This window comes from Rhinopithecus bieti, unplaced genomic scaffold (genome assembly GCF_001698545.2).
Source record: "Rhinopithecus bieti isolate Rb0 unplaced genomic scaffold, ASM169854v2 scaffold_8226, whole genome shotgun sequence".
NCBI classification, from domain to species: domain Eukaryota; kingdom Metazoa; phylum Chordata; class Mammalia; order Primates; family Cercopithecidae; genus Rhinopithecus; species Rhinopithecus bieti.
Window position 1 is genome coordinate 1,411,358 of NW_016805992.1, and position 13,615 is coordinate 1,424,972.

Below are 13,615 nucleotides of genomic sequence, written 5' to 3' on the forward strand. Positions count from 1 at the left end.
AAAAAAAAAAAAAAAAAAAAAAAAAGGAAAAGAAAAGAAAACAAAGAAAAGTATCTCAGCGCTTCCTTGGGGTGACTGGTGGAGACCTAGGTCAAAATCATATCACCCAAACAGAGGCTTTTCCTTAGCTGTACATAACAAAGAAAGATTTCACTTGTTAGTCTATCAAGGTGTACCGTTTGGGGTTTTTCTTTTTTCTTTTCTTTCTTTTTTTTTTTTTTGAGACAGAGTTTCACTCTGTCACCCAGGCTGGAGTGCAGTGGCACGATACCTCGGCTCATTGCAACCTCTGCCTCCTGGGTTCAAGTGATTCTCATGCCTCAGCCAGTGGAGTAGCTGGGATTACAGGCATGTGCCACCATGCCCAAGTAATTTTTGTATTTTTAGTAGAGATGAGGTTTCATGGTAGCCAGGCTGGTCTGGAACTCCTGACCTCAAGAGATCTGCCCGCCTTTGCTTCCCAAAGTGCTGGGATTACAGGTGTGAGCCACCGTGCCCTGCCTCTTTTTAATGAAGACAGGATCTTGCTCTGTCGCACAGGCTGGAATGCAGCGATGTGGTCACAGCTCACTGTGATCTCACAGTCCTGGTTCAAGGGGTCCTCCCACCTCAGCCTCTCAGATAGCTGAGACTACAGGCACGCAGCCACCATGCCCAGCTAATTTTTAAATGTTTTGCAGAGATGAACCGCACTGTGTTGCACAGGCTGGTCTCAAACTCCTGGCCTCAAGCTATCCTTCCTGCCTCAGCCTCCCAAAGTGCTGGGATTGCAGGTGTGAACCAACACACCGGGCCCTTAGAAGAGTTTTTTAACCAAGGATACTTTTCCGATTCTGCCCCAAAAGGATTCTCACACCAATAATAGCAATAATACTGTAAGAATAGGAACAATATTAATCAATAATAATATAGTCGTGCTAATCATAATAGTAGCGCACCACTTTTTGTGTGCCAGACTCTGTGCTGTATTTTCTGTGTGTGTGTGTGTGTGTGTGTGTGTGTGTGTGTGTGTGTGAGTGCTCTCACCTTTATTTCTCTCAATATACCCGTGATATAGCTATTTCCCACATAACAAGGTTAAGTGACAGGTGCATGTTCCATGTAAAACAGAGGCAGAACCACAGCTAAAACATCTAGCTCAGCAGTCAACTCAGTGCTATATTTTCTCATTCAGTCCTCTCCATGGCCCTGGAAGGTGGATTCTGTCTGTGTGCCCATACAACACATCAGGAAAGTGAGGCTTCTGAAGGCTAAATTACTTGCCCCAAGTTATTAGTTTGTATCCACCCAGGTGCTAGCACCAGTCTCAAGGAGGATACATTCCCATCCACACACATAGCTTCTAACAGAGGCTTCACTGGTCTTAGGAGATGCACACACACACATTTCCAATAAAACTGCACGGGGCTCATCGGACCCCAGATTCCCACCCACGGATACTGGTCACAAGCCTCTGCCAGCGGTGGTGACTTTCCCCCATGGGATCCAGGTGGAGGATCTCATTGTGAAATATCGGAAAAAGAAGAAGACGGTGGCCGGGATCATCGTGGAGCCCATCCAGTCCGAGGGTGGAGACAACCATGCATCCGATGACTTCTTTCGGAAGCTGAGAGACATTGCCAGGAAGGTCAGTGGATGGGGCTGAGGTTGGATGGAGCCATAGGGCTTTCTGGGTTGAGTTTCCAGATTAAAGGGCTAGCAGCACCTCTGCTTTGGAGTTCCTATCAACCTCCAGACTTGCAGAGGCTGTCCGTCAGCATCAGGGGTGGAGAAGTTGGGGCTGGCGGAAGAATGGGGATTCTTCCCTGAAACTACACACACACACACACACACACACACATATATATAATTTTTTTTTTTTGTGAGACAGAGTCTTACTCTGTCGCCCAGGCTGGAGTGCAGTGGTGCGATCTCAGCTCACTCCACCTCCCAGGTTCAAGCGATTCTCCCACCTCAGCCTCCTGAGTAGCTGGGACTACAGGTGCGCACCACCATACCCAACTAATTTTTGCATTTCTAGTACAGATAAGGTTTCGCCATGTTGGCCAGGCTGGTCTCGAACTCCTGACCTCAGGTGATCTGCCCACCTCGGCCTCCCAAAGTGCTGGGATTACAGGCCTGAGCCACCGCACTTGGCCTTAAAATCTTTTTAGAGTATCTTTATGGATACATAATAGTTGCAATGCATAATGATCAAATCTGGGTAATTGGATATCCATCACCTAAAACATTCATGATCTCTTTGTATTGGGAATATTCCAAATCCACTCCTAGTTATTTTGAAATACACAATAAATTATTAACTATAATCACCCTATTGTGCTACTGGACACTAGATCTTATTCTTCTAACTGTACTTTTGTATCCATTAACCAACCCCTATTTATCTCCACCTCCCCATTAGCCTTGCCAGCCTCTGACAGTCATTATTCTACTCCTTCTTCATAAGGGAAATGTTTTTAGTCCCCACGAGTGAGAACCTGCAACTTTTGCCGATGTCTAGCTTATGTCACTTAACATAATGTCCTGTAGTTCCATCCACGTCATTGCTAATGACATAATTTCATTCTTTTTATGGCTGAAAAGTATTCCATTGTGTATATGTACCATATTTTCTTTTTCTTTTTCTTTTTCTTTTTTTTTGAGACAGTCTCACTCTGTTGCACAGGTTGGAGTGCAGTGGCACGATTTTGGCTCACTGTAACCTCCGCCTCCTGGGTCCAAGTGATTCTTCTGCCTCAGCCTCATGAGTAGCTGGGATTTCAGGTGTGTGCCACCACGCCCGGCTAATTTTTGTATTTTTAATAGCGACGGGGTTTGCCATGTTGGCCAGGCTGGTCTCAAACTCCTGACCTCAGGTGATCTGCCTGCCTCAGCCTCCCAAAGTGCTGGAATTACAGGTGTGAGCCTCCGCACCTGGCCGATTGTGTGTATGTACCATATTTACTTTATCCATTCATCTGTTGATGGACAGATTGATTCTGTATCTTGGCTATTGTGAACAGTGCTGCAATAAACATGGGGGTGCAGGTATCTCTTTGATACACTGATTTCCTTTCTTTACGTTTTGTGTTTGTTTTAATGTCTTGTGCATATATAACTGGCGATCAAACCGATAAGTTCACAGATAAAAGTTATAAGACATGAGTTGACTTAACACAGACGCTGAGTTAGAAATAACCCTGGTGACAAGCAGAACACGGCAGCTGAAGTCTGAGAAGCACATTCGAGGCCTCACTGTTGGACACAGCTCCCTCTAACGAGGTTGAGACCAGAGACCAAAGCCAGATGTCATACCGCTCTGTGTTGGTGCAGGGAGTATTTTTTTTTTTTTTTTTTTTTTTTTTTTTTGAGATGCAGTCTCGCTCTGTCACCCAGGATGGAGAGCAGAGGCCAGATCTCAGCTCACTGCAAGCTCCGCCTCCCGGGTTTACGCCATTCTCCTGCCTCAGCCTCCCGAGTAGCTGGGACTACAGGCGCCCGCCACCTCGCCCAGCTAGTTTTTTTTTTTTTTTTTTTTATTTTTTGGTAGAGACGGGGTTTCACCGTGTTAGCCAGGATGGTCTCGATCTCCTGACCTCGTGATCCGCCCGTCTCGGCCTCCCAAAGTGCTGGGATTACAGGCTTGAGCCACTGCACCCGGCCTGGTGCAGGGAGTATTTAATGTTCCAGATTTTTTTTTTGGTCCAGCTTAGCAGTTTTAGGAAACACTCAGATACAGCTCTGGTTGGAACTGCTCAGCTGAAGTGTTTTGATTAGTTTTTTTTTGTGCACAGCTCAAGAACATGGGGCTGGTCTGCTGTTCAGAAAACAAGCACGATGTGTGTGGACCCAGGGTTTGCCAGTTGGTTGGCTATGGAGGGCATGAGTTTCTGGCCTCCCACGGGTGTTTATTTCTCCCTCCTCTCTCTTCTCCGGCCAGCATGGCTGCGCTTTCTTGGTGGATGAGGTCCAGACTGGAGGAGGTTGCACGGGCAAGTTCTGGGCCCATGAGCACTGGGGCTTGGAGGACCCGGCAGACGTGATGACCTTCAGCAAGAAGATGATGATTGGGGGCTTCTTCCACAAGGAGGAGTTCAGGCCCAATGCTGTGAGTTGGATCCAGCCTTCTCTCTACATCAAGGGCAGAGAAGGGAGCGTCCTCTTCTCCTAACTGTTCCTTTCTCACCATCGAGGAGCTGGGTGGGCACCTATTGGGTCGCAGGTTTTCCAAGGCCCAGTTCTTATCAATGCAAGTAGCAGTGGTGTGCCCTCCCAGCTCTGTCTATAAGGCTGGCTCTGGAACAGTCCACCATCAGCCTTCTCCTGATTTCTCTCTGTGTGCACACACAATAATATCATTGACAGCTGCTGCAGCAGACTGAGCATTTGCCGTGTGCCTACTTCTAAGTATTTCTCATACACTTTTAATCCTGAGAACAATCTAACCAAGTAGGTGTTACTTTTATCCTCATTTTACTAATAAGGAATCAGGCACAGAGAGGTTAAGTCATTTGTCAAAGGTCACACAGCCTGTTAAGTGACAAAGCCAGGACTCCAACCCAGAGTCCATACTCTTATCCACTACACTGTGTACTGCCATGTGTGCATACAGATTCTCACACACACACACACACATAGCCATCAGGGGCCAATGTGCTTTCACCATTCCTACATGTAGTTTCCACCCTCAAGGTTGCCTCGTGGTCCAAAACGGCTTCTGGTGCTCCAGCCATCACATCTCAATTCTAGACAGTAGGAAAGAAAAGGAAGGGAAGGACAAAGTGGCCCCCTTCTTTCTTTAGCAGCCTTCCTAGAAATCTCACATAACACATCTATTTCCAATACTTGACTTAAAACCCAGTCACGTGGCCACTTCTAGCCATAAGGGATGCTGGGAAGGGTGTTTTAGTTGGCTACATGGCCACCCTGAATCGTTCATGGAGGGGCAAAGTGGGTGATCTTTGAGGGTCACTGCCGGCAATCCAGTCCCAACTCCACCTATAAGTCACATTTGCCTTGGACAAATCACTTAGCCTGCCAGAACCTCTGCTTCCTCCTCTATAAAATGAGGGTTATAGGAGTTAAGGAACCAACTGTCTTGGTTTCCTGGGACTGAGGGATTTCCCAGGGCATGTGACGATTTGGTCTCCCCTTAGCAGTTCCTACCTGCAGGGCTGCTGTTGGAAGAATTCAGTGAGATTGGGTGTATTCTCCTGCTAGCCTCTGGCAGACGTTAGTTTCTCTCCTGTTCGAGAAAGGAGGGGTGCCTGGGGGAAGTGACCCCTGCTCTTGTGCATGAACCCTTCCAACACCTCTTCCTTGTTCCAGCCTTACCGGATCTTCAACACCTGGCTGGGGGACCCGTCCAAGAACCTGCTGCTGGCTGAGGTCATCAACATCATCAAGCGGGAGGACCTGCTAAATAACGCAGCCCATGCTGGGAAAGTCCTGCTCACAGGATTGCTGGACCTCCAGGTACCACCCCCTCCCCTGCCTAGCCCCCACCACCCACGGCTCCCTGCAGCCTCCAGGGCAACACTGGAGCTCTTCAGTATGGTGTTACACCTGCTGTTCCAGCAATTCGTAATGGGCTGTGCTGCTCCTAGCCTCCGGGGCTTTGCACATGCTGTGTCCTCTGCAAGGAATGCCTCTCTATCCCTCCATCCCATTCCAACCCCTGTTACTGAACTCCTGGTTTTGTTTTTTTGATTTTTTAAATATTGAGACATGGTCTAGCTATGTTGGCCAGTCTGGCCTTGAACTCCTGGCTTCAAGGGATCCTCCCACCTCAGCCTCCCAAAGTGCTGGGTAGCGCCTGCCGGCACTGGTTATCTTTTTTATTTTATTGGTTTATTTATTTATTTTTCAAGACCAAGTCTTGTTCTGTCACCCAGGCTGGAGTGCAGTGGAGCAATCTTGGCTTACTGCAACCGCTGCCTCCTGGGTTCAAGAGATTCTCTGGCCTCAGCCTCCCAAGTAGCTGGGATTACAGGCATGTGTCATTATGCCCTACTAATTTTTTTGTATTTTGAGTAGACATGGGGTTTCACCATGTTGGCCAGGCTGGTCTCGAACTCCTAACCTCAGGTGATCTGCTCGCCTCAGCCTCCCAAAGTGCTGGGATTACAAGCATGGGCTACCGCGCCTGGCCCTGGTTATCTTTTGACACCAAATTCAGACATCCCCCCTTTGTGAGGCCCCCAAGCACTCCTTCTCTCAGCCCCTCTGATGTGTTCATTATTCCCTCCTCCGTGCAACCTGTTGCATACTTACCACTCGTCAGCACTGCTGTCCACTGCTGGGACTGGATTACTCTCCACCCTCCAGGTTTCATCGTGGGCCAAAATGGCTCCTGGAGCTCCAGCCATCACATCTCAATTCCAGGCAATAGGAAGGAAAAAGAAGGGAAGGACAAAGTGGCCCCCTTCTTGTCTTTAGCACCCTTCCCAGAAATCTCACATAACACCTCCAACACTTGACAAAGAGCTAGTCACGTGGTCACTCCTAACCGTAAGGAGGTGTGTGGATGTGTGTGTGTGTCAGTGTGGCACACAGGCCTGAAGTGGTGTCTAAATGGAAGAGACATTATTCTGAACCTCCCCAGGGCCATACTGTGGTGGGAGAGGGAGGGGTGTGTTCAAACTGCCAGCTCCCCAGCAATCGACAAGTGCAAGGCACATGCTAGAATAAGTGCTGGAAGGACTTCTGAGCCTCAGTTTCCTCATCTGTGTAGACCAAAGTGGGTCCTTCTTCACTGGCAGGGGATTCAAGGGTGTGCCCACTACCAGGCGCAGGGGTTCATGCCTGTAACCCCAGCACTTAGCGGGGCAAAAGCAGGAGGATTGCCTTCAGCTCTACTGAGTTCGAGACCAGCCTGGGCAACATAGTGAGACCCCGTCCTCCACAAAAAGAAATAGAAAAATTGTGTATGTAAGTGTCTAACACAGTGCCTGGCTCTGTTACCCCCAGAACAGGACCGTGTCTCCAGTTTCTACTAAGGAGCTGTTGTGAAATAAGACTTGCTCCCCCAACTCAGCCCCCAGTACCCTGAAATTATTTGGGGTTTTCCAAGCCCTTGTTTGCTGTCCTTCACATGGACAGTGGAGAGTAAGGTGAAATCAAGGTCCTCCAGACTAGGCATCTGCATTTGTCTCCTTCTGTGCTGTAAAAAATCACCACAAACTGCGTGGGTTAAAACAAGAATTTATGCTCTCACAGTTTGGAGGGCAGGGTCTGAAATCAAGGTTTCAGCAGGGCTGGCTTCTTCTGGAGGCTCTGGGGAAGAATCTGTCCCATGCCTCTCTCCACCTTCTCATGGCTGCCGGGAATCCTTCACGTTCCCTGACCTGTGGAGGCTTCACTCTGCTTCTGGCATCATGGCTTTCTCCCCACAGTGCCTGTGTCTGTCTCCAAATTGTCTTCTTCTTATAAAGATACCAGTCATTGAGCTGGGTGCAGTGGCTCAGGCCTGTAATCCCAGCACTTTGGGAGGCCAAGGCAGGTAGATCACTTGAGATCAGAAGTTTGAGACCAGCCTGGCCAACATTGTGAAACCCTGTCTCTACTAAAAATACAAAAAAAATCAGCCAGATGTGGTGGCAGGTGCCTGTAATCCCAGCTACTTAGGAGCTGTTCACACAGATGTGAACAGCTGGGCTTTGAACCCAGGCCTGAATGTCACCAGAGCTCTTAACCCCCTGGAGGTCCTGCTGCCCATGCAGAGGCCAAGGCCGGACCATGGAAGGCCTTTGACGAAGCACAGACATTAAGCCCAGCTGGTACACAGGTGATGGGCTTTGACGCTGGCCTTGTCTCCCCCCAATGCAGGCCCGGTACCCCCAGTTCATCAGCAGGGTGAGAGGACGAGGCACCTTTTGCTCCTTCGATACTCCCGATGATTCCATACGGAATAAGCTCATTTTAATTGCCAGAAACAAAGGTAAGGGGCCAGGAGTGGCTGCTGAGTTTCATCAGCGTCCAGTGTATCCTGCTGTAGCTGCAAAATGTTGCTAGGTACTCAGCAATACTTTGGGTGGGGGGCAGGTGGTACACAGGTCTGAAAATAGCCTGAATGCTGCTTCTCCAGAGAACGTTACGAATGGGATTTCTTTATCCATTTATTTACTCAACAAGTGTTCGCTGAGAAGGTGAGTTGTAAGTGGACACTAGAGATAGTTACAGTGACGATGAAGAGCATCAGAGCCCCTCCCTTCAGGAAGCATGCAGTCTAGCAAGAAGGCGTGGCTTTACACATGGCATTTCACAAACAATCCATTGCAATGTTAAGCCGTGGGAAGGAGAAAACGCGGCTAAGAGAGCAAATAGCTGCAGCAGTTGGTGAGGCTAGGAAATCAGGGAAGGCTTCCCTGAGGAAGTAGCATTTTCCCGAGTCTTGATGAACAGGGATTGGCCGGGTGAAGGTAAGGAAGAGCATTCCGGGCAGAGGGAAGGGTGCATGCGATGGCCTGAGGTGGGATGGAGCTTACAGAGGTGGTAAAAGGGAAAGAAGGGGGCGTAAAGGTGAACGGATGTGAGGGGACGAAGCTGGGGGAGGAGAGGCCAGGCCCGGGTCATATGGGCCTGCAGATCCGGCTTAGCACGCGTGATTTCACCCTAGGAGCTATGGGAAGCCACTGAGAACATGTGTGGCAGGGGTAAGGGCAGATGCTGTGGTGAGCTCAGAGCACGTACTCTATGTCAGGCACATTGTCAGGTGTTCTTGTGCCATCTTACGGAATCCTTGCAGCAGCCTCGGAAGGGCAGGGATAATCAACCTCCATTTTAAAAATGAGAAAACGTGGTCTCAAAGGCATAAACAGGCCGGGTGCAGTGGCTCACACCTGTAATCCCAGCACTTTGGAAGGCCGAGGTGGGCAGATCAGCTGAAGTCAGGAGTTCGAGACCAACCTGGCCAACACAGCAAAACCTCATCTCCACTAAAAATACAAAAATTAGCTGGCCATGGTGGCGGGCGCCTGTAATCCCAGCTACTTGGGAGACTGAGGCAGGAGAATTGCTTGAACCCGGGAGGTGCAGGTTGCAGTGAGCGAGATCATGCCACTGCACCCCAGCCTGGGTGACAGAGCGAGACTCCATCTCTTAAAAAAAAAAAAAAAAAAAAAAAATGCATAAACAACCTCGACAAGGAAAGGACACCAGCTGTAACTGGTGAAGTCACCCTTTAAAATAAGCAGAGCCTGTCCCTCCTCCGTGATAGCTCAGCACCCCGCACGTGCTTCCGACTCAGCCTGTGCTTTTGCAACTTATTTGCTTACCTATTTTCTTTCCCCACGCCCCATGACTTTCAGGAAGGCAAGGACTTTATCTCGGGATCTCTCTATCACCAGACCTAGTTCAGGGGCAGCAAAGCAGGCACTCAAAGGAGAGAGGGAGGGTGGAGGGAAGGAAAGGAAGAAGAGAATGATGGATGAGATGAATGAAGGGAGAGAGAAAGGAAATGAAGGCTGGATGGGTGGATGGTAGGAAGGACAGATGGAAGCCTGGGCTTCCACGATGGATGATGATGGATGGATGGATGGATGGATGGATGAGCGTCGCCAACGGGCATCACTTTCCTCCCAGCTCTCCCAGCACACGACTGTGAGAAACCACGCTCCCCACCTACCTCCTGCCTCTTCTTTCAGGTGTGGTGTTGGGGGGCTGCGGTGACAAATCCATTCGTTTCCGTCCCACGCTGGTCTTCAGGGATCACCATGCTCACCTGTTCCTCAATATTTTCAGTGACATCTTAGCAGACTTCAAGTAAAGCAGCCATTTCCACTACAGTGAGAAAGCCCCAATCTCAACAGTTGTCAAATTGATTAGTTTGCCTAATTCATGTTTTCACTTAAAAGTATCAGAGGTGAACGCACAGTGAAGGGTGATTTGTGGGGAGGGAACGTTTTGGTGGTCTTGGGGAGGTGGGGAGGGAAGGGCTGGTAGTGATTTTCCTCCCCGCAGAGCCAATGGTGCACATTGATTTAAGCCCAGAGATCCTGCTTGAGCCCTGGACTCGTCTTGGGAAGAGCCATGGGAGGTCCTGGCTAGAGTGCTGCCCAACCTTGACCAACCCCAGCAATTTTTCCAAAAACCAGTCAAGGGCATTACTTGCTCCTGGGACTGGCAGCTGGGCCTCCTGGGTGCCAGTCCATCTCAAGTGCCATATTCTGTGATCACGGATGCTGGCTCGCCCTCGCCCTATGCTAGCAAACATGTTCTCACCTCCTCTCCCAGCTCTGAGCTGGAGCTCTGAGCACACCCCAAGCACAGTGCAGGGAGGCACTGGACAGATCTGAGGAAGGCTGTAAAGTGGGGACAAGAGGATTCAGCTCAGGGGTAAGGGAAGCGGTCCTCTGGCCCCCTGAAGATGAGAATCACTCCTCTCAGTGCACCTGGGGATCCCCTAAACTGTGAATTCTGCCCTGGACAGGGGTTTGCCCTTGGAGGATCCCCAGGTGGCACCACCTGTGGTTCTTACTTGGCATCCACCATTCCCCAAACTCCCTCCTCCCTGTTAAATGTCAACCTAGACCTGGACCTGGGTGGGAGGAAACTGCAGCCTGAGTGTCCACAAGGACACACGTGAGCCCCAGGGCTAGAAGCACAGGCCCGTCACCCCAGGGTCTGGGGCAGCAGAGCCATTGCATCATGTTTCCCAGGGCACCGTGGGGTCTGACTTCTGGCCCCCTCAGCCTGAGAGGGTCTTGCTCTCTTTTGCTCATCCACCTTCACATCGCTTCTGAGCAGACCCCCAGGAACAGCTTGGCTATCCCACCAGAGGGAATCCTTGCTGGACTGGATTTCTTCTTGAGGGAAGCACCATGAATTAAAGGCACTAGGGCTCCATGCATGGAAAAGTGGCCTGTTGGTTCAACATGGTTTCCTTATACTTGATCCTCCTGAAATTAGAGATTTTCCTGAGATGACCGAGTATGGAGATTACCAGGCAGATGATACCGAAATGCTTAACGGGGCTGTGGCTGAGCCTCTAGTATCTCTGCTGGAGGTGAGACACTCTGGGAACTGATTTGACCTCAAATGCTCCTAAAAGAGAACTTGATAGCCTGACAGCAATGAAGTATTATTTGGTGGGGAGACTGAGAAAGCCTGGCTTGTATTATCTGTCCAAAAGGAAGCCTCTTCATCTCCTGGTGCCTTGGTTGACTATTTTGGAAATAGGCATATCAAGGTTCCTGATTCAGCACTTTGCTCTTTTAATAACAAATCGTCCAAAGATCTCAAAGTAGGGTTTTTTTTTTCTTTTTTTTTTTTTAGCTTCCAGTCTTCCGCAGACTTGGTCATCGACCTATTTTTGTTGAGGAATGAAAGGCAATGACAAGTTTAACATATACAAATTTGTGAGTTCTTGTTCACTTTGCATTCCTGCAGTCAGTGCTAATCTGTCGTTCTTAATCAGGAGCTCTGTCACCTGCACTCCGAGTGAAGTGGTGATGTATGCCTCCCACTCTCTGCAAGGTTTTACTCGTTTTTATATTCATTTATGCATCATTCATTCATTCACCATTTATTCATTCACCTAACTTTCATTAAATACCTGCACCATCCCAGGCCCTGTACCGAGCAGCAGGAATACAAAGATGAGACGAAACATTGTCCCTGCTCGCGGGGGCTCACATCCCACTAGAAACAACCAGACTCGTAAACTAACAATTACAAGCAGGCACCAAGGGCTATGACAGAGGTGCGAGTAAGAGCATGAGGAAGTGGGAGGAGCATCACCATTCATCCAAGGGTCAGAGGAGGTTTCAAGGAAAAGGTGTCACTGGAGCAGTGTTTTGCAGAATGAGCCAGAGTTTACCAAGCAGACAAGGCAAGGAAGGGTGTTGCAGAGAGGGAACAGCATATGCAAAGGCATATCAGCTCATGACTTCACACCTTTCACTGGGGAGCCAGATTCCACAGGCAGTATCCCAAGGTTCAATAAGGCCTTATTTAACAAGCAAGCAAAATGCAAACCAAACCATTATTAATTTATTGGCTTTCTCCTGAAAACTTTAGCATTGGGTGCAAATATTCAGTATGGTTCTCGGAGCCCAAAGGGTTTTAAGCCAGGGCACAACCAGAAAATTGGCTCTCGCCTCTCGCCAGTAGGGAGAGGGGCTCCAATATTTCGTTCTCTCCCCATGGGGCATTGACAGAGAAATGAAATCGTTTTATCTGGAAAATTCCAGATTTATTATTTACCCCTTACCAAGGGAAGTTACTTCTTGTAAAAACTTTTAAGCCATTTATCAACAAGTTCTTGTTGACTCGGGGCATAATGAGTTCCTGAGACATCCTCTTTCGGGGGGTGGGGGTTTAGCTGGAAGAATTTCAAGGAAAAGAATTCTCAGCACAGCTCAAGATTGTAGAAACTCAGCAGAAGCTGGTAAAAACATGGGGAGCCCGGAGGACAGGTTGCTGTCCAGGGCAGGGGCCATGAAGAAGTGCTTCCGTGGCTGACAGTCTGGAAATGAATCCATCATACATTAGTGCCACTGAGTTTAGTAACCGTCCAGTAAGTGGCGTCACTTTTACAGAAAACAAGGTCCAGTAATAGCAAGTCTTAGTACATCCTCACTTTTATTATAAATGGGTGTTTTTTTATAATTTTTACTGACGCTCAGTAACCATGCAAAATTGTGCATAGCATTAATGTATCTATACACCTTACCTATCTATATCTATATATGAGCTCATGGTAGAAAACCATAGCTAGGTAGCATCGCAGACTTACGCATACAAAGTGATCTTGTTTACAAGTAATCTGTTGACAGTGCCAATAAATGATAAAAAAAATTAACATGTCACAATGTAACTGTTGACCATATGCACAATTCCATGAATTAAATCTGTTTCCTGTGTTAGTCAGTATTCTTAAATAAAAAAAATTTATAATTGAAACATGAGTGAATGTGGACTTTTTTGGTGGAAATGGTTTTGTTAAATAATTAGGTGACAGTACTTATTAAATGCCTGTTATATACCTCTTAGGAATGTCTTGGAAAACACTCTACATGCATAATTCTGCCTTGGGATTGGGAAGCACTGTAAGGCCATGCATTTCATTAAGTAAATCGAGGACATGCTATGTGACAGGGACACAGGGATGGACAAGATGTGGTCCCTACTCGCAGCTCACATTCTCTTTTTTTTTTTTTGAGACAGAGTCTAGTTCTTTCACCCAGGCTAGAGTGCAGTGGCACGATCTTGGCTCACTGCAACCTCTGCCTCCCGGATTTAAGCGATTCTCCTGCCTCAGCCTCCCAAGTAGCTGGGATTACAGACACTCGCCACTGTGCCCAGCTAATTTTTGTATTTTTAGCAGAGACAGGGTTTCACTGTGTTAGCCAGGCTGGTCTCGAACTCCTGACCTTGTGATCCACCCGCCTCGGCCTCCCAAAGTGCTGGTATTACAGGCGTGAGGCACTGTGCCCAGCCTGTACAACACTGTTAATATACTTAATGTCCCTGAATTACACTCTTAAAAATGATTAAAAGGATAAATTTGTTAGGTCTATCTTGGTACAGTTAAGAAAAATGGAAGACTACACAATAAAACATTATTATTTTTTGTTTGTTTTGTTTTGTTTTGAGAGGGAGTCTCGCTCTGTCGCCCAGGATGGAGTGCAGT

The 13,615-nt window shown here is 48.2% G+C and overlaps 1 protein-coding gene across 1 annotated transcript in view; it reads left to right on the top strand.

Annotated features, from left to right (window-relative positions):
* ABAT (4-aminobutyrate aminotransferase) overlaps positions 1 to 12,890 on the top strand; it is a 111,867-nt gene extending 98,977 nt beyond the window's left edge. Inside the window, exons 11-15 of the mRNA XM_017874408.1 lie at positions 1,490 to 1,627; positions 3,923 to 4,090; positions 5,311 to 5,457; positions 7,810 to 7,921; positions 9,627 to 12,890. Coding sequence (XP_017729897.1) covers positions 1,490 to 1,627; positions 3,923 to 4,090; positions 5,311 to 5,457; positions 7,810 to 7,921; positions 9,627 to 9,748 — 687 coding nt within the window. The 3' untranslated portion in view covers positions 9,749 to 12,890. The remainder of the gene's footprint in view (positions 1 to 1,489; positions 1,628 to 3,922; positions 4,091 to 5,310; positions 5,458 to 7,809; positions 7,922 to 9,626) is intronic.
* The last annotated feature ends 725 nt before the right edge of the window (positions 12,891 to 13,615 follow it).